Source organism: Oncorhynchus masou, chromosome 13 (genome assembly GCF_036934945.1).
Source record: "Oncorhynchus masou masou isolate Uvic2021 chromosome 13, UVic_Omas_1.1, whole genome shotgun sequence".
In the NCBI taxonomy this organism is placed as follows: Eukaryota; Metazoa; Chordata; class Actinopteri; order Salmoniformes; family Salmonidae; genus Oncorhynchus; species Oncorhynchus masou.
The window spans coordinates 75,154,672-75,175,047 of record NC_088224.1 but is presented as its reverse complement, the minus strand read 5'-3'; the positions used below and the strand labels follow the sequence as shown (position 1 = coordinate 75,175,047).

The window sequence follows — 20,376 nt, the reverse complement described above, 5'->3', positions numbered from 1 at the left end:
TGATCCAACGATTTCAAAAGCAGTTATATCTGTATGCCTTAAGGAAAATTGTTGATTTTGCTGGCAACATCTGAGAATCTGTCTGGCTGGAACTGACTTTGCTGGGAAAGCTACTGACTGATTTGATCAGTATTTTTCGCACTTCGTTGGTAGCGTTCATCTGGAACTCCTCACTGGAGAGTTTCTCAATGACTGAGGCTGGAGTATCTCTTAATCCTTCCAACCACAAAGAACCAGACACAGGCATGTCTTCTAGATAAGACATGACACTGTCCAAAAAGCCACAGACTTCAAGGGAGTTGTAAGAGGAACCCTCTGCAACAGATGATGTGCATTCCAAATCTGCCACCTCTGACCTATACATGGTCACAATCTGGGACAAGACCTCTTTGGTGCAGGGCACCATGTTGGAATCACAGAGAGACAGTAATGGTTGAGAGTTCTCACTTTGGCATTTACGGAGAGAACCAAGTCCTGTTGAGTTGACCACTTGCAGTATTGCCTCACTCTTACTGGTTTCAGGTTGCTCTGGTGTTTTCTCTCCTACAGAGTCAGTTGAATCACATCCATCAGATAAAGAAGATGAACTACGTTCTGATATAGGGGATTCACTCCTACATGGGGAAGGCAAGCTCAGGATTGAAACAGGCAGATCACTGGAGTCAGTATGCTCCAGAAGCACAGCACTGGAGTCAGCTTTTTCCATAAGTTCTTCCCCTTGGACTGGAGCTCCACCCATTCTGAGGAATAATGTCTCCAGCTTTGCCTGAAGTCTCTCGCAGAGTCTACGAGCTGCATGGAAGGGTTTCCGCTTTGTCGTACAGTGTCCCACTTGGGTATCTCTCTGGGTGCTTGTTGGCTGATCTAATTCAGCATACTGCACAATGTCCTTGACATCTTCAACAAAGTTATCAATTATTTTTGATGCCTCAGATTCTACTTTGGTCTGTATGAGCTCAGTGGCCGCAGAATCAAGGATCCTGTCAGAGTGGCTAGATGCATTCATCAAGCTTGGAGTGGTACTAAACGAATGAGAAGGTTGAACCATACCAGAGATATCGCTCATTAACCTTCTCACAAGAATTTCACTCACAGCCTTTGAGGCTTTGGTCTTGAACTTCACACTAAACAGAGTGCCAAGATTTTGCATCATTGCTTTGCAAGATGTACATATTATGTTCAGCTCCTCTGGAACAGGAGAGTCTTCAACATCCAGGTGCTCTACTACAAGGTCACTGCCAGATGCCAACATTTTAACTTTCACAGCCACTTCTCGAAAAACCTTAGCCAATTCCGGATCTTCTTTTTCCAATTCACCCACCATCTCTGCGATAACAGTCATCACCTCTTCTGTTGCAGGTGGAATGCATGACTCTAATACAGAGGTGTGATCATCAAAACATTTCTGGACCATGTTGACCATTTGTTCAGCGGCCTGGTTACCAGAAGAAATAGGGGAGGACTGCCCTGAAATGGCTCTGCTGATGGTCGCAGAGAGGGCAGAGTTAAGCTGTTCGACCACCACCTTGATAAGACCAACAGTCAGCTCAGGTGGGCAAGAGGACAGGATATTATGATCAGACAGTTGCTCCTGGACACTTTTGATGATTCTGTCCTCTGTCATTCCCAGGTGGACTTTCACTGAGGTCTGGGAACTTTAAAACGAACAAGCAAAGCATGATAATTCCTGTCTTAACTTGGCAAATCGGTCAAGCGTTGTAATTGTAGCATTCTAAATATCTACATGTCCTTTTGATCGCTTTACATGCTCATTAATTTGAATATGCTCAAAAGCTGATACATTACATTTTGTACTACATCAGGTAGAGTAAATTGCATTGGCTAACACTGGGATAGATGATCTTGGTGAAATCCATACATGAAAACCTTGAGGGGAACATACCTCTTAGAAGAGGGTGTTAGGGACCTGAGATGTTGAGCCCCTGTGCCGCCCTTATACATTTTCTTCGCCAGATATCTAACTTCCTGGATGAGCTCCAGTCTTTCCTGATCAAAGGCAGCAAAGGATCTTGCACTGCCACCCCTCTTGGGTGAGTCAGTGTCGTTGTCAGCAAAGTCCTTTACCCCAAGTACGCGGGCCAGGGCTGGCAGCAGGATCTGCAGGGTGGTCTGTGCGATGAAGGTTACAATTGTCTTGCACAATTTGGCAAGCTGTTCCTTCGTCATCTGTTTTGAACAAACAGAACAAAAACAGTCTTTTCAATGGAACTGTGATGTAAAGTATTCTAGATCGAACAGAATGCATTTGATCAACATTGTTATACTTCTCTGTGACTGAATTCAAAGTTTGATGAAGTCTGACAGAGAAATGAACATGAATAACAGAATATGACTTGATGGCTAATCTCTGGATTCAACAGATCATTGACACATCAAAGGTCAAAGGCAGGTAGGGAAACTTACAGGGTTTTTTAGTCCTTTGTAGATCACTTGCCACTGCCTAGAAAATTTAAAATAAGTGTTTTAGTTAGTGTTTAGTTCCCACTGCACAATATTTCATAAATGTTGAACATTACAGAAAAACTTTTAACATACTCATCAGTAAGATTGCGCAGGAATGAGATGAGGATTGGGTAGGAGTATTCCATCTCATCCTTGTTGCCTGGGCCGAATGCAGCCTTAACAGCTTTCTTCTCCAGGAGCTCAATTACAGATCCTCTATCCAGGTGTTTATTCCTGGAGACTAAAGATGTGATTGCCGTAGAGGAAGTAGAAACAAAATTAAAGAGAAATCAGACGTTTTATCTCTTAATACTCTGATTTCATTGTTTTAGGGTTTTAGAATAGGCCTATTTGAATAAAGCTATCTATGTGACCTTTCTTACTGATTACAGTAGACTACAGTTTCATTGAAAATGGATAGCACAACCTGCACATCACAGACAGAATAGAGAAACAATGTAGTACTACAGAGGTAAATCTCTGACCTGCATCGTTGTCAGTGCCCAGCTTCCTTGACTTCTTGCCACTCCTCTTCCTTTTTGCCTAGGATAGAACAGAACAGATTCCAGATCTCAAATGATGGCAGACATGTAACACCAGGGCCCGTATACATAAAGTTCATCAGATAAGGTGTGGGCTCAACCTTGCCCAAATAATAGTATTCATTATGATTTCAAATGCAAAACTGATCCTAGATAAGCACTCCTACTCTGAGACAATTTATGAATAGGCTATGGGCCAGGTCAAAGCAGCTCTTAAAACACGTTTTGAAAACAGCTACTACGTATGTTGTTATCAAAGATATACAGATATCTATGGTATGGCTGCTATCAGGTACAGAGTGTAACCCAGTAGGCCTATTATGTGCTCTGTCACTCCTGCTATCTTACCTTCCTTCCCTTCTTGGCCTCCTCTTTGGGCGTGGCCACCGGTTCTTCCTCAACAACTTCCTTTCCTTCCCTCTGAGGATCACCATCCTCCCTCTGTGCTACCTGGAGGACAGACATTCCAATAAGTAATAATATGTCAATGTCAGAGTAGATCTGTGCAGAGGACATCATAAATAGAGCTACAGCCATATCAGAGCTAAGCTGGTGACTTTATAAAGAATGGTACATTTGCTTTACAATATGTTATAGCTTTTTACAAGAAATATCCGCTTAGATTGCTTTACCCTTTTTTACTTTCCCCCAATATTGTATGAAGTAATTTAGATTACCTTTTCTTCATCCATTCAAGCTATTTCATATCTCATAAAGCATGTCCTTGTCTGTGTTGGTTATTCAAGTTGAGTTCAGGTCGAGAGTGAGGACAATATTGCAGGCAGGGACTGTAATTTAGGGCTACATGCTACGTCATGGAACGTTAGACCTTTATGACATCACACATAGTATTTTTAGGAAGAGCGCGGGAAAGGTTACTTGCCCACTCAGTAGGACTAGCTAATATTGACAGAAATTTCCCCGTCAAACGTTTTCGATTGCCTACCCCTACGCCTTCCATCGAACATGGTCCTGCCTTTGCAATATTGTCTCTCTTGTGGGTTTACTTGCGTATGACATGTAGGCCTACTGTGTCGGATCAAGTTGATTGATCTGTCCTAGTCAGCCTTAGGTTGAACCCAAAATCTTCTGGGAAATATTTGTTAATAATATTCATTTCAATATCGTTTTATTCTTTGATTTAGTCCCAATCCAATCCTATTGTTGGCTGCCAATCCCCACCAAATATGTCATTGTCGGACATACTGCGGCGGGAGAAAGTGAGAGCTGCAACGCGGACGCGTTCGGTGGCTCCTTCAGTGCAGATGCAAGCGCGTCTGCCAGTGCCACTAAAGCCCGGGCTTATGAGGCAGTAGTCTACAACGCTGACAGGCAACACCGTGTCGTTTTATTAACTCACTAGAATTACCTTGTCTTCTTCATTCATTTCGAATGCACTTCCTTTCGTGGTGAAATTAGTTTTGATTACTATTAACTTGAATCCACAGAGTTTAAGTGTTTAAGTTGCCCACGTCATCATGTGATGCTGTGAGCAAACAATTTATGCCCAGCCTTCCTAGATAGGCCTGGGCTGCATAACACTATGAATCTGGGAAAACATAACACTTAAAAAAAAGTTTTACAGTGCAAAAATAGCGTAGGCCTACTTGTGTACTATTCAAATCCACACTAAAGCCACACCTCTTCACACAGACGTACCCAGATTCTGTTGTTTTAGCTTTAACCTCTGTTAAATTCACTTCCCTGGTTAATCTGTCATCATGTTTCGTGTTCTCCATGGTTAATCTGTCTCTATGTTTAGTGCACTTTAATATAGCCTGGTTACTTATTTGAATGTTTGATTATATTGCTTTTTATCCTGCAGATTTTGTTGTGGATTTAAATTAACTTTGGGTGTCTTGAAAATCACTTAAAATAGCACTGTTGTTCTCATCGTCAGATCGCAGGTATTCTGATCTTCACTGTCCATGGTGCTGATTCTGGCTGGGTAGATTAGTTTGAATGTTGGAAACTTGTTTGCCTACATTTAAAGGCCCTGTGAAGTCAAAATAATTGTATTTCATATTGTACAACAGCTGATGAAACTAACACTGTAAATGTGTTTTACAAAAATGTGATCGGGGTTGCTTCCTGATAGTTCTGGTTGAAAATACGGAGCATGTTCCTCTGCCACTTGCCAGATCTTACACTGCCTGGATAGGTATTTTGTGTGTCAGCTAACCACATCATATGTTATAGCAATCTGTCAGTCGATGACACAATGGATGACTTGGCACACAACCATTGGTTGATGCATGCAACACCTGAGCAGGGATACATTCTTTTCACAGCACTTCAATGCAAAGTAATTTTCGTAGAAGGTTTGGAAAGCATTTTCACTAACCCTAACCCTTTTCCTAACCTTCACCTCAGTTTCCTAACCTGCTACGAAAAATTCACTTCGATATTGAAGTGCCATGAAAAGAGAGTTTCTCACATCTATACAGCACCTTCTAATCAGCAGGTTTGCATGGGCGAGAGTTTTGGCTTTCCATGGCGACATCACCATGTGTAAATTGGTTTATAGACCAACGACAAAGAGAGCGCCATTAACAGCTAGTTTTAATTTCCCCTCCACACTAACCACTCCCAGACAGTCCTGGCAAAATTATTGCTTGAGAAAGTTTTTTTGGCAAAAAATACATTTTTGACCATTTTCATCGTAATCTATTACAGTAAGGTACTTAATTGTTACCCAGGAATGATTTGATATAGATATAAAAACGTCTGCTTTGGGCCTTAAAAAGATATGTGCACTACATACTCAGAAATCACATATATTTACATTTTAGAATGTATTTTATCAATAAATAAGTTATACATGTTTTTTAAAATCTTACTCTTAGTTGCAAATAATTAATTTGGCTGTGGTTCATTTGATTTTCAGCACAACCCTGTTTGATAACGTATAGTATTATAGTGACTTCTTGTGGTAAAATGTCAAACTCACAACTAAACTCATTAAAATGGAGGTTTTCTTTACCCTGTCTTATCAAACAGTGCAACATTTGACTGATGAAATAGCATTCTTCTAAAATCTTACACTTCTAGATGCAAAATACAAGTCACTATTCCAATACTGTTTGATTCTGCCATTTTTGAAATACTATTTACAAATATGAGCGCAAATGTCTGAGATCGAGACACCAACATTTAACATTTCAGTTAAACCCTTTGGATAATATCAACATTAATTACTTAACATCTTAACACATACACACCATGCAAATATCAATAAACAGAGAAACACATGCTACAAATAGTTAGTGACTACCTACCAGTCAATTCAATTAGATTATTCAGAAAAACAACATTGTTATAAGAGACAAATTGCCTTTAGACAACATAAATGACTGCATCTGGACACAGGTCAAAACTACTCTGCCGAGCTCAAGTTACCAGCTATGTATGGTTTCAACACTTACATTTATTGAGTTATTGAAAAGTATCCTACAAACATTGTTTGAATGTGAAAGTGATCAGGTTTTCTGAAACAGGTGTGTTTGTATTGAAGAACCCTGAGATTGTGGACAGTAGGACTTGTGTGAACAGGTGTGAACAGACTGAAGATAATGATGTTTTCCTTTCTCTGTCTTTCGAAACTCAGGAACAGTTTGAATGTTTTTTTATTGTAATTTAAACAATGGTATGGATGATTAAGCTGGATCTTTCTCTCTGAATCAGGAGTGCACTTCCATTCTCCCAATTTTTCCAAAAGCCCAATCTGAGCAAACTTTGCTATAAACCCTGTCTTTCCCATTGTTGTTTCAAAAGTGGAAAATGATCAATTCGATAATCACACATAATGGGCATTTCACAGCCAAGACTTTTTATCCTTCCCATCAAGGCCATGTTGGCCAGTTTAACCTTCACCCGGTCCCTCTCTTCCGGAGTCCTCTTGGAGGTGCACTCCACAGTAGAGTCGGTCTCAAAGGAGATTGCTGGGACGTGAGTGAGCAGGTAGCCCCCAGCCTTCTCCTGGGCCATGGGCGTGGGAGTCTGCAGGACCAGCCCGTGCGTCGCTTGTTAATGTCGAAGGTAAAAGCTAAGAGGATACACACACACATTGACCATATAATGTAATGGTGTTACATGTAACTAACTAGCTTGACTTGCCACCGTGTGAAACATGTATGCTACCATATGTTACTAAAAAGAGCTAACAATGTTATAAAATGTAATCCAGGAGTTTATGTTTGAATTCTGGTTCTCTCACAACACAAGTCACTCAGAAAAGCATCTGTAGGCAGAAGCATGCTACATGTACATTTGGCATTTGAAAAAACTACAGCTGTGCTATGCTACCGAATGCAAAATGTATCTGTATCATAAAAGTGTAGTGCAATATTCCCATTTCTTGCCACACACACACACACATACTCTCTCTCACGAGGGACAAATGTTTCGGCTCCTTGTCCAGAGAGGTTTGAGCTTTAGAAGTGGATCTGCAGCAAAAGTAGACCCTTACTGCCATCTACAGGTCAAAGGTCAGACTGGCATTCAGTAAAATGTAAACATGGGCGATCCACAGAAAATGGAAATGTGTGAGTTTGTTTGAGAAGTTAAACCAGTTAATTCCCTGATAACTGAGTGTCCTGCATCATGTATTATTTGATTGGTTGTAAATTAAATACGGTTTATTTTACAGTACATGTATTTGACACTGAATCATTGATATCTGGTTGAATGTTGGTTGTGGGACATATCTGAAGTACTATGTGTGTGTGTTCAATGAATCACACTGTGTGTGTGTGGGGGGGGGGGGGGCATGTTCTATACATTATTCAGGACAACATTACTTTGTTTAGCCTACACCGTGACTATGACTGCATAATAAACTAAACTAAATATACTATGTATTTTCTAATCAAATGTGTTAACAGGGCAACACAAAAGAAGACAAAGGCCATCAATTCAATGCAAATATTACTGTATTAAAGGAAATTGTTGTATTAAGCTTGCTTTGAAAACTGTTTGAATGGCTTGGATAGGCCTATGGAGATGGTGGAAAACATCCTGATTAGAAGGGGACGTTTGCGAGGCTTCTCCTGTTGAGAGTTGGAGGGAAGACCCTCTGGGAGTCCAGGATGTGCCACTATGTTGGGCGACAGAAGAGAGAGAGTTGACATGCACTTTCATTTAGAAATGATGTTATATTGTATTCTTAGTTTCAACTCATTATTACTTTCACAAATAAATGAGAACCAGAATCTTGAGATTTGGAAACTATAAATAATTGTACATAAGATATTACTATCGATAATATATAATGTACTGTATTTTAATATTTTAGCAATAGCAGCTTTGTACACCAATATCTCAAACAGTAAATGTCCTGCCGTATGGACTTACACATGATATCTTCAGCAGTAGTCTGGTCTTTGGATTCAGAATGGTGGGAATTCTTCTTGGAATCCTTCTTGTTTCCCATCATGAATGGCTAAAACAAAAACATGTGTCAAAACAACTGTCCCAGCAGAACAATCTCACGGTAATAACGATCACATCTTACACACCAGCACAACAAAATTTATAAATGGTTTTGGAATTAATGGATGGTTTTACATTTTCTCTAAATAACATTGTTTACTCACATTGACACAATTGTTAACTTCAATAAGTGTGATGTACCTTTAAGTTGAATTTCAGTCTGGCAAGCCTTTGTAGGAAAGACAGCTTCCCTCTGGTAGCCTTCACATCTTCAGCCATGAGAAGAGCTTCTGGCCTGGTGGCTTCGAAAGATGTTCTTGAGGCTGCTCTTGATGCCTCGTTACAACTGTGGAGAAGCTCCTTGCTCAATGACTTCACAAGAATCCTATTGAAAGTGGAGTCCTGAGTCGACACGGCCAGTTGGAGTATTTTCTCTGAGCCAAACTCCTTCAACAGATGTTTGTAGACGGTGCTGTATACTTTATGACTCTTCAGGTTCTTGGGATAAGCTTGGGTCTCAGAGCAGCCTGACCATGCACAGAAGGCAGCTATAACTTTTGGAATCAGGTCTTGTGACGTGCGTGTGACGTCAGTTGGGTACAGATCAGTTTGGGTTTGGATTTTTGACAGAAGTCTCACCACTAACATGCTGATGAGGCCGGTGAAGTCATCATCACCGACTAAGTTGTCAGTGGATGGGGTTAAAAGCGAGGCAACATCCGGGCTGGTTGAATTCTGATCACCAACAATGCTCTGAGGTACACCGAAACAACTGATGGTATCCCTTTCCTCAGCATCTATGTTGGCCTCAAAGCCTCGTGCAGCATTGGAGGTCCCACTTGTTGTCATGCTGATGGCGGAGAAAGATGGCAAAGGGTAGGACTTACCACTCAGTAGACTGCCTATATCAGTTACAGTTCCGGTTGGAGATGACCCTCTGCTTTGTGCATCAGAAACCACAGAGTCCATGACCTGGCTTACCATTACTTTGGTAAACAGGCTGACTGTGTCACTAAATGCTGATGAAGAAAAAGAACATGAAATCCTATCTTCAGATACGCTAGCCGGCACACTAACTCCCTGAGCCAAACTCAGTGAAGCTGTAGAGGGCACAAGGCTAGGAAGCAAGAGGCGCTTCACAGACTCCTCTGCAAAAAGCTGAACCACCTTGTAAACTGTGGGCTTCCCCACCGTCTTGTCATTCCTCTTCAGCTCAGTAAGGACTGTATCGGATGCACTCTTTCCAGCCGCCACTGTCAGAACCAGAGGGGTCAAGTTGCTCTCAGAAATGATGCGGTTGACTCGGTGAGTAAGATCACGTGAGAGAGCACCAATCCTACCCTGAGATATGAGCTCCTCCAGTCTTGCTATTGCAGCTGTTAGACCAGGGTGGAATGCAACCTCCCCTTCTTCCTCTGGATGTACCTCCTTTATGATGGTATCCACTATTGCAGACATGCTTTCCCTGGCATCACACACCAATGTTTTTGGCTTAGTAGATTTGCCCATGTCGATGACTGAGCATCTCACAATGGGCTGAGTAATACTCTCTGGTAAATCAGAAGAGATGGGAGTGCCAGGGAGTGCAAATTCCCACTCTGACTTCTTTTGATCTGGCAGATGAGGATGACAACGAGGAGGAAGAACGCTGTGGCGCTTGATAGATCAGTTCCTCACCACATTCACTGCTTACCCTTTCAACATCCTTCAGCATCATTCCAACCACATTCTCTATTTGTGAAAGCGCAGTCACCGTTTGGTCAGATTTTGACAGCTCTTTCTGAATTGAAAGCAGAATATGGCTGAGGGTCTTTTTGGCTTGAGCCGTTGTTGCTTTGACTTGATTTTGCCATGTAAAATAATTCCTCATCTTTGTCTTCACATTGTGGTAAATAGTCTTTGCAGTTGTCCAGATCTTCTTCTCAGATACTTCCAAACCAGACTGTGAGCCTTTGGGTGTGGCCTCAGTGTACTCTGAGGTTTTCTCATCACTCTGTTGAAGCATAGAGTCTGCCTGCCATAGAGTAGTAGAAGACTCTGTGGGTGGGAAAAGGCTCTTCATGTCATTTGTAATTGATCCAACGATTTCAAAAGCAGTTATATCTGTATGCCTTAAGGAAATTGTTGATTTTGCTGGCAACATCTGAGAATCTGTCTGGCTGGAACTGACTTTGCTGGGAAAGCTACTGACTGATTTGATCAGTATTTTTCGCACTTCGTTGGTAGCGTTCATCTGGAACTCCTCACTGGAGAGTTTCTCAATGACTGAGGCTGGAGTATCTCTTAATCCTTCCAACCACAAAGAACCAGACACAGGCATGTCTTCTAGATAAGACATGACACTGTCCAAAAAGCCACAGACTTCAAGGGAGTTGTAAGAGGAACCCTCTGCAACAGATGATGTGCATTCCAAATCTGCCACCTCTGACCTATACATGGTCACAATCTGGGACAAGACCTCTTTGGTGCAGGGCACCATGTTGGAATCACAGAGAGACAGTAATGGTTGAGAGTTCTCACTTTGGCATTTACGGAGAGAACCAAGTCCTGTTGAGTTGACCACTTGCAGTATTGCCTCACTCTTACTGGTTTCAGGTTGCTCTGGTGTTTCTCTCCTACAGAGTCAGTTGAATCACATCCATCAGATAAAGAAGATGAACTACGTTCTGATATAGGGGATTCACTCCTACATGGGGAAGGCAAGCTCAGGATTGAAACAGGCAGATCACTGGAGTCAGTATGCTCCAGAAGCACAGCACTGGAGTCAGCTTTTTCCATAAGTTCTTCCCCTTGGACTGGAGCTCCACCCATTCTGAGGAATAATGTCTCCAGCTTTGCCTGAAGTCTCTCGCAGAGTCTACGAGCTGCATGGAAGGGTTTCCGCTTTGTCGTACAGTGTCCCACTTGGGTATCTCTCTGGGTGCTTGTTGGCTGATCTAATTCAGCATACTGCACAATGTCCTTGACATCTTCAACAAAGTTATCAATTATTTTTGATGCCTCAGATTCTACTTTGGTCTGTATGAGCTCAGTGGCCGCAGAATCAAGGATCCTGTCAGAGTGGCTAGATGCATTCATCAAGCTTGGAGTGGTACTAAACGAATGAGAGGTTTGAACCATACCAGAGATATCGCTCATTAACCTTCTCACAAGAATTTCACTCACAGCCTTTGAGGCTTTGGTCTTGAACTTCACACTAAACAGAGTGCCAAGATTTTGCATCATTGCTTTGCAAGATGTACATATTATGTTCAGCTCCTCTGGAACAGGAGAGTCTTCAACATCCAGGTGCTCTACTACAAGGTCACTGCCAGATGCCAACATTTTAACTTTCACAGCCACTTCTCGAAAAACCTTAGCCAATTCCGGATCTTCTTTTTCCAATTCACCCACCATCTCTGCGATAACAGTCATCACCTCTTCTGTTGCAGGTGGAATGCATGACTCTAATACAGAGGTGTGATCATCAAAACATTTCTGGACCATGTTGACCATTTGTTCAGCGGCCTGGTTACCAGAAGAAATAGGGGAGGACTGCCCTGAAATGGCTCTGCTGATGGTCGCAGAGAGGGCAGAGTTAAGCTGTTCGACCACCACCTTGATAAGACCAACAGTCAGCTCAGGTGGGCAAGAGGACAGGATATTATGATCAGACAGTTGCTCCTGGACACTTTTGATGATTCTGTCCTCTGTCATTCCCAGGTGGACTTTCACTGAGGTCTGGGAACTTTAAAACGAACAAGCAAAGCATGATAATTCCTGTCTTAACTTGGCAAATCGGTCAAGCGTTGTAATTGTAGCATTCTAAATATCTACATGTCCTTTTGATCGCTTTACATGCTCATTAATTTGAATATGCTCAAAAGCTGATACATTACATTTTGTACTACATCAGGTAGAGTAAATTGCATTGGCTAACACTGGGATAGATGATCTTGGTGAAATCCATACATGAAAACCTTGAGGGGAACATACCTCTTAGAAGAGGGTGTTAGGGACCTGAGATGTTGAGCCCCTGTGCCGCCCTTATACATTTTCTTCGCCAGATATCTAACTTCCTGGATGAGCTCCAGTCTTTCCTGATCAAAGGCAGCAAAGGATCTTGCACTGCCACCCCTCTTGGGTGAGTCAGTGTCGTTGTCAGCAAAGTCCTTTACCCCAAGTACGCGGGCCAGGGCTGGCAGCAGGATCTGCAGGGTGGTCTGTGCGATGAAGGTTACAATTGTCTTGCACAATTTGGCAAGCTGTTCCTTCGTCATCTGTTTTGAACAAACAGAACAAAAACAGTCTTTTCAATGGAACTGTGATGTAAAGTATTCTAGATCGAACAGAATGCATTTGATCAACATTGTTATACTTCTCTGTGACTGAATTCAAAGTTTGATGAAGTCTGACAGAGAAATGAACATGAATAACAGAATATGACTTGATGGCTAATCTCTGGATTCAACAGATCATTGACACATCAAAGGTCAAAGGCAGGTAGGGAAACTTACAGGGTTTTTTAGTCCTTTGTAGATCACTTGCCACTGCCTAGAAAATTTAAAATAAGTGTTTTAGTTAGTGTTTAGTTCCCACTGCACAATATTTCATAAATGTTGAACATTCAGAAAAACTTTTAACATACTCATCAGTAAGATTGCGCAGGAATGAGATGAGGATTGGGTAGGAGTATTCCATCTCATCCTTGTTGCCTGGGCCGAATGCAGCCTTAACAGCTTTCTTCTCCAGGAGCTCAATTACAGATCCTCTATCCAGGTGTTTATTCCTGGAGACTAAAGATGTGATTGCCGTAGAGGAAGTAGAAACAAAATTAAAGAGAAATCAGACGTTTTATCTCTTAATACTCTGATTTCATTGTTTTAGGGTTTTAGAATAGGCCTATTTGAATAAAGCTATCTATGTGACCTTTCTTACTGATTACAGTAGACTACAGTTTCATTGAAAATGGATAGCACAACCTGCACATCACAGACAGAATAGAGAAACAATGTAGTACTACAGAGGTAAATCTCTGACCTGCATCGTTGTCAGTGCCCAGCTTCCTTGACTTCTTGCCACTCCTCTTCCTTTTTGCCTAGGATAGAACAGAACAGATTCCAGATCTCAAATGATGGCAGACATGTAACACCAGGGCCCGTATACATAAAGTTCATCAGATAAGGTGTGGGCTCAACCTTGCCCAAATAATAGTATTCATTATGATTTCAAATGCAAAACTGATCCTAGATAAGCACTCCTACTCTGAGACAATTTATGAATAGGCTATGGGCCAGGTCAAAGCAGCTCTTAAAACACGTTTTGAAAACAGCTACTACGTATGTTGTTATCAAAGATATACAGATATCTATGGTATGGCTGCTATCAGGTACAGAGTGTAACCCAGTAGGCCTATTATGTGCTCTGTCACTCCTGCTATCTTACCTTCCTTCCCTTCTTGGCCTCCTCTTTGGGCGTGGCCACCGGTTCTTCCTCAACAACTTCCTTTCCTTCCCTCTGAGGATCACCATCCTCCCTCTGTGCTACCTGGAGGACAGACATTCCAATAAGTAATAATATGTCAATGTCAGAGTAGATCTGTGCAGAGGACATCATAAATAGAGCTACAGCCATATCAGAGCTAAGCTGGTGACTTTATAAAGAATGGTACATTTGCTTTACAATATGTTATAGCTTTTTACAAGAAATATCCGCTTAGATTGCTTTACCCTTTTTTACTTTCCCCCAATATTGTATGAAGTAATTTAGATTACCTTTTCTTCATCCATTCAAGCTATTTCATATCTCATAAAGCATGTCCTTGTCTGTGTTGGTTATTCAAGTTGAGTTCAGGTCGAGAGTGAGGACAATATTGCAGGCAGGGACTGTAATTTAGGGCTACATGCTACGTCATGGAACGTTAGACCTTTATGACATCACACATAGTATTTTTAGGAAGAGCGCGGGAAAGGTTACTTGCCCACTCAGTAGGACTAGCTAATATTGACAGAAATTTCCCCGTCAAACGTTTTCGATTGCCTACCCCTACGCCTTCCATCGAACATGGTCCTGCCTTTGCAATATTGTCTCTCTTGTGGGTTTACTTGCGTATGACATGTAGGCCTACTGTGTCGGATCAAGTTGATTGATCTGTCCTAGTCAGCCTTAGGTTGAACCCAAAATCTTCTGGGAAATATTTGTTAATAATATTCATTTCAATATCGTTTTATTCTTTGATTTAGTCCCAATCCAATCCTATTGTTGGCTGCCAATCCCCACCAAATATGTCATTGTCGGACATACTGCGGCGGGAGAAAGTGAGAGCTGCAACGCGGACGCGTTCGCTGGCTCCTTCAGTGCAGATGCAAGCGCGTCTGCCAGTGCCACTAAAGCCCGGGCTTATGAGGCAGTAGTCTACAACGCTGACAGGCAACACCGTGTCGTTTTATTAACTCACTAGAATTACCTTGTCTTCTTCATTCATTTCGAATGCACTTCCTTTCGTGGTGAAATTAGTTTTGATTACTATTAACTTGAATCCACAGAGTTTAAGTGTTTAAGTTGCCCACGTCATCATGTGATGCTGTGAGCAAACAATTTATGCCCAGCCTTCCTAGATAGGCCTGGGCTGCATAACACTATGAATCTGGGAAAACATAACACTTAAAAAAAAGTTTTACAGTGCAAAAATAGCGTAGGCCTACTTGTGTACTATTCAAATCCACACTAAAGCCACACCTCTTCACACAGACGTACCCAGATTCTGTTGTTTTAGCTTTAACCTCTGTTAAATTCACTTCCCTGGTTAATCTGTCATCATGTTTCGTGTTCTCCATGGTTAATCTGTCTCTATGTTTAGTGCACTTTAATATAGCCTGGTTACTTATTTGAATGTTTGATTATATTGCTTTTTATCCTGCAGATTTTGTTGTGGATTTAAATTAACTTTGGGTGTCTTGAAAATCACTTAAAATAGCACTGTTGTTCTCATCGTCAGATCGCAGGTATTCTGATCTTCACTGTCCATGGTGCTGATTCTGGCTGGGTAGATTAGTTTGAATGTTGGAAACTTGTTTGCCTACATTTAAAGGCCCTGTGAAGTCAAAATAATTGTATTTCATATTGTACAACAGCTGATGAAACTAACACTGAAAACTAGTTTTAAATGTGTTTTATAAAAAAATGTGATCGGGGTTGCTTCCTGATAGTTCTGGTTGAAAATACGGAGCATGTTCCTCTGCCACTTGCCAGATCTTACACTGCCTGGATAGGTATTTTGTGTGTCAGCTAACCACATCATATGTTATAGCAATCTGTCAGTCGATGACACAATGGATGACTTGGCACACAACCATTGGTTGATGCATGCAACACCTGAGCAGGGATACATTCTTTTCACAGCACTTCAATGCAAAGTAATTTTCGTAGAAGGTTTGGAAAGCATTTTCACTAACCCTAACCCTTTTCCTAACCTTCACCTCAGTTTCCTAACCTGCTACGAAAAATTCACTTCGATATTGAAGTGCCATGAAAAGAGAGTTTCTCACATCTATACAGCACCTTCTAATCAGCAGGTTTGCATGGGCGAGAGTTTTGGCTTTCCATGGCGACATCACCATGTGTAAATTGGTTTATAGACCAACGACAAAGAGAGCGCCATTAACAGCTAGTTTTAATTTCCCCTCCACACTAACCACTCCCAGACAGTCCTGGCAAAATTATTGCTTGAGAAAGTTTTTTTGGCAAAAAATACATTTTTGACCATTTTCATCGTAATCTATTACAGTAAGGTACTTAATTGTTACCCAGGAATGATTTGATATAGATATAAAAACGTCTGCTTTGGGCCTTAAAAAGATATATGTGCACTACATACTCAGAAATCACATATATTTACATTTTAGAATGTATTTTATCAATAAATAAGTTATACATGTTTTTTAAAATCTTACTCTTAGTTGCAAATAATTAATTTGGCTGTGGTTCATTTGATTTTCAGCACAACCCTGTTTGATAACGTATAGTATTATAGTGACTTCTTGTGGTAAAATGTCAAACTCACAACTAAACTCATTAAAATGGAGGTTTTCTTTACCCTGTCTTATCAAACAGTGCAACATTTGACTGATGAAATAGCATTCTTCTAAAATTCTTACACTTCTAGATGCAAAATACAAGTCACTATTCCAATACTGTTTGATTCTGCCATTTTTGAAATACTATTTACAAATATGAGCGCAAATGTCTGAGATCGAGACACCAACATTTAACATTTCAGTTAAACCCTTTGGATAATATCAACATTAATTACTTAACATCTTAACACATACACACCATGCAAATATCAATAAACAGAGAAACACATGCTACAAATAGTTAGTGACTACCTACCAGTCAATTCAATTAGATTATTCAGAAAAACAACATTGTTATAAGAGACAAATTGCCTTTAGACAACATAAATGACTGCATCTGGACACAGGTCAAAACTACTCTGCCGAGCTCAAGTTACCAGCTATGTATGGTTTCAACACTTACATTTATTGAGTTATTGAAAAGTATCCTACAAACATTGTTTGAATGTGAAAGTGATCAGGTTTTCTGAAACAGGTGTGTTTGTATTGAAGAACCCTGAGATTGTGGACAGTAGGACTTGTGTGAACAGGTGTGAACAGACTGAAGATAATGATGTTTTCCTTTCTCTGTCTTTCGAAACTCAGGAACAGTTTGAATGTTTTTTTATTGTAATTTAAACAATGGTATGGATGATTAAGCTGGATCTTTCTCTCTGAATCAGGAGTGCACTTCCATTCTCCCAATTTTTCCAAAAGCCCAATCTGAGCAAACTTTGCTATAAACCCTGTCTTTCCCATTGTTGTTTCAAAAGTGGAAAATGATCAATTCGATAATCACACATAATGGGCATTTCACAGCCAAGACTTTTTGATCCTTCCCATCAAGGCCATGTTGGCCAGTTTAACCTTCACCCGGTCCCTCTCTTCCGGAGTCCTCTTGGAGGTGCACTCCACAGTAGAGTCGGTCTCAAAGGAGATGGCTGGGACGTGAGTGAGCAGGTGGCCCCCAGCCTTCTCCTGGGCCATGGGCGTAGGAGTCTGCAGGACCAGCCTGCCTCTCAGAGAGTGTTTGAGCTGCAGCAGCAGAGGGTTGTGGTGGTCGTACAGCCCTACAGGGTGGCTCTCGGGCTGGAAGCAGGTGGAGCAAGCGGAGCACAGTACGCGGAAGATGTAGACCCAGCCCAGGTAGTGCAGCTCTGCGATGTTGAGCACAAAGCAGCCCACGCTAATGCTGAACATGAAGTTGAGAAAGATAGTCTTCTCGGTGGCTCGTGACACAAAGCAGTCTGTGCGGGTGGGGCAGGGGTAGGTCTCACAGTGGTACAGTTGGGGCACCTCGAAGCCAAACAGGTAGTACTGCCCCACCAGGAAGGTGATCTCCATGACGGAGCGCAGCAGCACTTGCAGGATGTATATTAGCAGCACCTGGCTGGACAGCTGAGTTGGGTCCTCGCCTACCTCTCCACAGTCCTCCTCTAGCAGGCTCTGCTCCACCCCCTCCCCTTCCTGACCACCCCACTCCTCTCTGTATCCAGGGTAGTCGGTGGACATACCAGTCTCCATGTTCTCCAGCCCTTTCCTCACCAGCTGCACAAACACCTTCTTGGAGGTCCGCTCAGCCATCACCTGCCCCCTCTGGACCTCCGGCTTCTTATCCTTGGCGATCTTGTGCAGGACGTAAACGATATAGAAGATGGACGGCGTGGAGACCATGACGATCTGGAAGACCCAGAAGCGCAGGTGTGAGATGGGGGCGAAGGTGTCATAGCAGACGGTGTTGCAGCCGGGCTGCAGGGTGTTGCAGGTGAACTTGGACTGCTCATCGCTGTACACCGCGTCCCCCACCAGGGTCACCAGCAGGATGCGGAAGATCAGCAGCATGGTCAGCCAGATCTTGCCGATCACTGTGGAGTGGTTCTGCACCTCGGACAGGAAGCGTCCGAGAATGGACCAGTCTCCCATGGTTTAACCTGGAGGGGATCACAACCTCTCAGTCCACTACTACCTAAAACAGTACAGTAGGAATCATTTAGACACCAATGTTAATTATATGTAAAGGAACATTTTCTAATGTTTTGCAAACAGTGAGAGCAAATGGCTTCTTATCTGATCTAAGATGGTTGTATTGCAACTCACAATACAGAAAACCTTTTTATTCTGTTGAATAAATAAATGTTCCAAAAATGTCACTCATTATTTCATAACTTCTCAGACAGCTGTTGATACACGAGACGTATAGAGTATGCACATATCAATGAGGGGAATACATTGCAAATTGTAACAGCAGAAAATACTGTTTCCCATTTTTCCCTTTATCATAACAATTGAAAATGCAAACAGAGAAGAACAATCCGAACAAAACAGTTAGAAATCCACTCACCCCTGGATAGTTAGCCTCTTTCCAATGCAAATCTGTAAAAAATGCTTTGCCATGCAGTCCGCATTGGCTATAATTAATATGAGTGCTGTTTAATGGACGATTTGAACGGTGTTGAGCCTCGTATGGGAGAATAGGCATATTCAGACATATTCATCCACTCTATCTGAAACTCTCATTGTACTGTGGGGATACAAAGGCAGCCAATGTACAGTTTAACAAAGATTTAAAATACAATGGGAGGCACCTTTTCTGAACAGCCGGGAATAGTCAAACAATAACAGCAGGGAACAAACTGGAAAAGGAAAACAATGCCAATTTATGCAAAGCTTCTGCTCTAAGCCTGATTCAAAAATACAATTTAGAGAAATGGAAGATTTAATATTTCTCACTTTTCCAGAATATGCTCAATCTTTGAATGAAATGTGATGACAAAGTAGAGGAATCATCCAGCAGTTTTAGGCTTATATATAGACACCAGTTATGACTACAGCATTTGTCTTTCTCTAGGCCACTAGCCTTAGTGCTGTGCCCCATCCACTTATAGACCTGACCTAAAACAGAGATACAAATCTCACAATACATACAGTTCACTAAAATTGTCTTCCAGGAACTATCTGGACTAAACAGGACTGTGGTATCCCTTCAAATTGTATACTGAAGTCCCTATAAGCGGCTAACATCAATAACAATCCAACCCAAGTCCACAGATGAAACATACAGAACAGGTTGTATCTCCATTAAAATAAGTATGTTTAGAGTCTATCCATCCACTTGAATGTCCATCATGGGATCAAATGTAAAGAATAATCCTCAGTATCCTCCACAGCATCCATGTCTCTGCTTCATCATGGTATGGTCCATACACTGGGGCTCTGGAACAGAGGACATCAGGACCATTACCCTGCAGTTTGTGAGGGCTGGAATTCAATTGTTACCTTGTGTTGTTGGGCTGAAAGGCTGGATTTGGTGTGATCCGTGTGTGTCATATGTAAACTACAGGGCAGCCAGTGCCAGTGGGCCAAATATGATCATTAACTGAATTATTGACTGAGTTCATCTAAATTCAAATATTGAGGAAGCATCTGGCTTTCTGAAAACATCAATCTGTCAAAGACAGAAATTGTTAACGAAGCACTAAGGATTGTCATGCCTAGAGCTGTAGACCCATTGATCATTTTTATAATTTAACCTTCATTTAACTAGGCAAGTCAGTTCAGAACAAATTCTTATTTACAATGACAATCTACCCAGGACAACGCTGGGCCGATTGTGTGCAGCCCTATGGGATGCCCAATCACAGCTGTTTGTGATACAGCCCAGGATCAAACCAGGGTCTGTAGTGACACCTCTAGCACTGAGGTGCAGTGCCTTAGACCGTTGTGCCCCCATCAGATAATGGACAAATGGTAGGTGCTGAGCACATTTTTTAAAATCTGTAAAATCATATAAATGCATGTTATGCAATTGTGTGTTGATGTAAATATTTTCCAATCCCAGCCAATCTTGA

The 20,376-nt window shown here is 41.7% G+C and overlaps 3 protein-coding genes across 4 annotated transcripts; all 3 read right to left on the bottom strand.

Annotated features, from left to right (window-relative positions):
• Positions 1-13: 13 nt before the first annotated feature.
• Positions 14-4,246, bottom strand: LOC135553060 (uncharacterized). Its single transcript, XM_064985140.1, has 6 exons — positions 3,354-4,246; positions 2,949-3,006; positions 2,557-2,704; positions 2,425-2,461; positions 1,904-2,187; positions 14-1,655 (listed from the first exon to the last, which is right to left on the bottom strand). Exons 1-6 carry the CDS (start codon positions 3,540-3,542, stop codon positions 14-16), a joined length of 2,358 nt encoding a protein of 785 aa, XP_064841212.1. The 5' UTR covers positions 3,543-4,246.
• Positions 4,247-6,143: 1,897 nt separating this feature from the next.
• On the bottom strand, positions 6,144-14,936 carry LOC135553062 (uncharacterized). 2 transcript variants are annotated; one of them, XM_064985143.1, is made up of 8 exons: positions 13,860-14,936; positions 13,455-13,512; positions 13,063-13,210; positions 12,932-12,968; positions 12,411-12,694; positions 8,637-12,162; positions 8,358-8,445; positions 6,144-8,100 (listed from the first exon to the last, which is right to left on the bottom strand). In XM_064985143.1, exons 1-6 carry the CDS (start codon positions 14,046-14,048, stop codon positions 10,875-10,877), a joined length of 2,004 nt encoding a protein of 667 aa, XP_064841215.1. In that variant the 5' UTR covers positions 14,049-14,936; the 3' UTR covers positions 6,144-8,100; positions 8,358-8,445; positions 8,637-10,874. The 2 variants fall into 2 exon arrangements, with proteins under 2 accessions (XP_064841215.1, XP_064841214.1); XM_064985142.1 differs by having other exon boundaries at positions 8,358-12,162.
• Positions 14,937-16,665: 1,729 nt separating this feature from the next.
• On the bottom strand, positions 16,666-18,451 carry LOC135553059 (gap junction delta-2 protein-like). Its single transcript, XM_064985139.1, has one exon. It carries the CDS (start codon positions 18,449-18,451, stop codon positions 17,342-17,344), a length of 1,110 nt encoding a protein of 369 aa, XP_064841211.1. The 3' UTR covers positions 16,666-17,341.
• Between the last annotated feature and the right edge of the window lie 1,925 nt (positions 18,452-20,376).

What these genes read in the sequence shown, in the direction of transcription:
- LOC135553060 (XM_064985140.1), bottom strand. Translation starts at nt 3,542, where the DNA reads ATGGCTGTAGCTCTATTTATGATGTCCTCTGCACAGATCTACTCTGAC. An exon ending in CTGCGCAATCTTACTGATGA is followed by an intron (nt 2,462 to 2,556) that starts GTATGTTAAAAG and finishes TAAATTTTCTAG; the next exon opens with GCAGTGGCAAGTGATCTACA. An exon ending in ACAAAGGACTAAAAAACCCT is followed by an intron (nt 2,188 to 2,424) that starts GTAAGTTTCCCT and finishes TGTTCAAAACAG; the next exon opens with ATGACGAAGGAACAGCTTGC.
- LOC135553059 (XM_064985139.1), bottom strand. Translation starts at nt 18,451, where the DNA reads ATGGGAGACTGGTCCATTCTCGGACGCTTCCTGTCCGAGGTGCAGAAC.
- LOC135553062 (XM_064985142.1), bottom strand. Translation starts at nt 14,048, where the DNA reads ATGGCTGTAGCTCTATTTATGATGTCCTCTGCACAGATCTACTCTGAC. An exon ending in GGGCACTGACAACGATGCAG is followed by an intron (nt 13,211 to 13,454) that starts GTCAGAGATTTA and finishes TCACATCTTTAG; the next exon opens with TCTCCAGGAATAAACACCTG. An exon ending in ACAAAGGACTAAAAAACCCT is followed by an intron (nt 12,695 to 12,931) that starts GTAAGTTTCCCT and finishes TGTTCAAAACAG; the next exon opens with ATGACGAAGGAACAGCTTGC.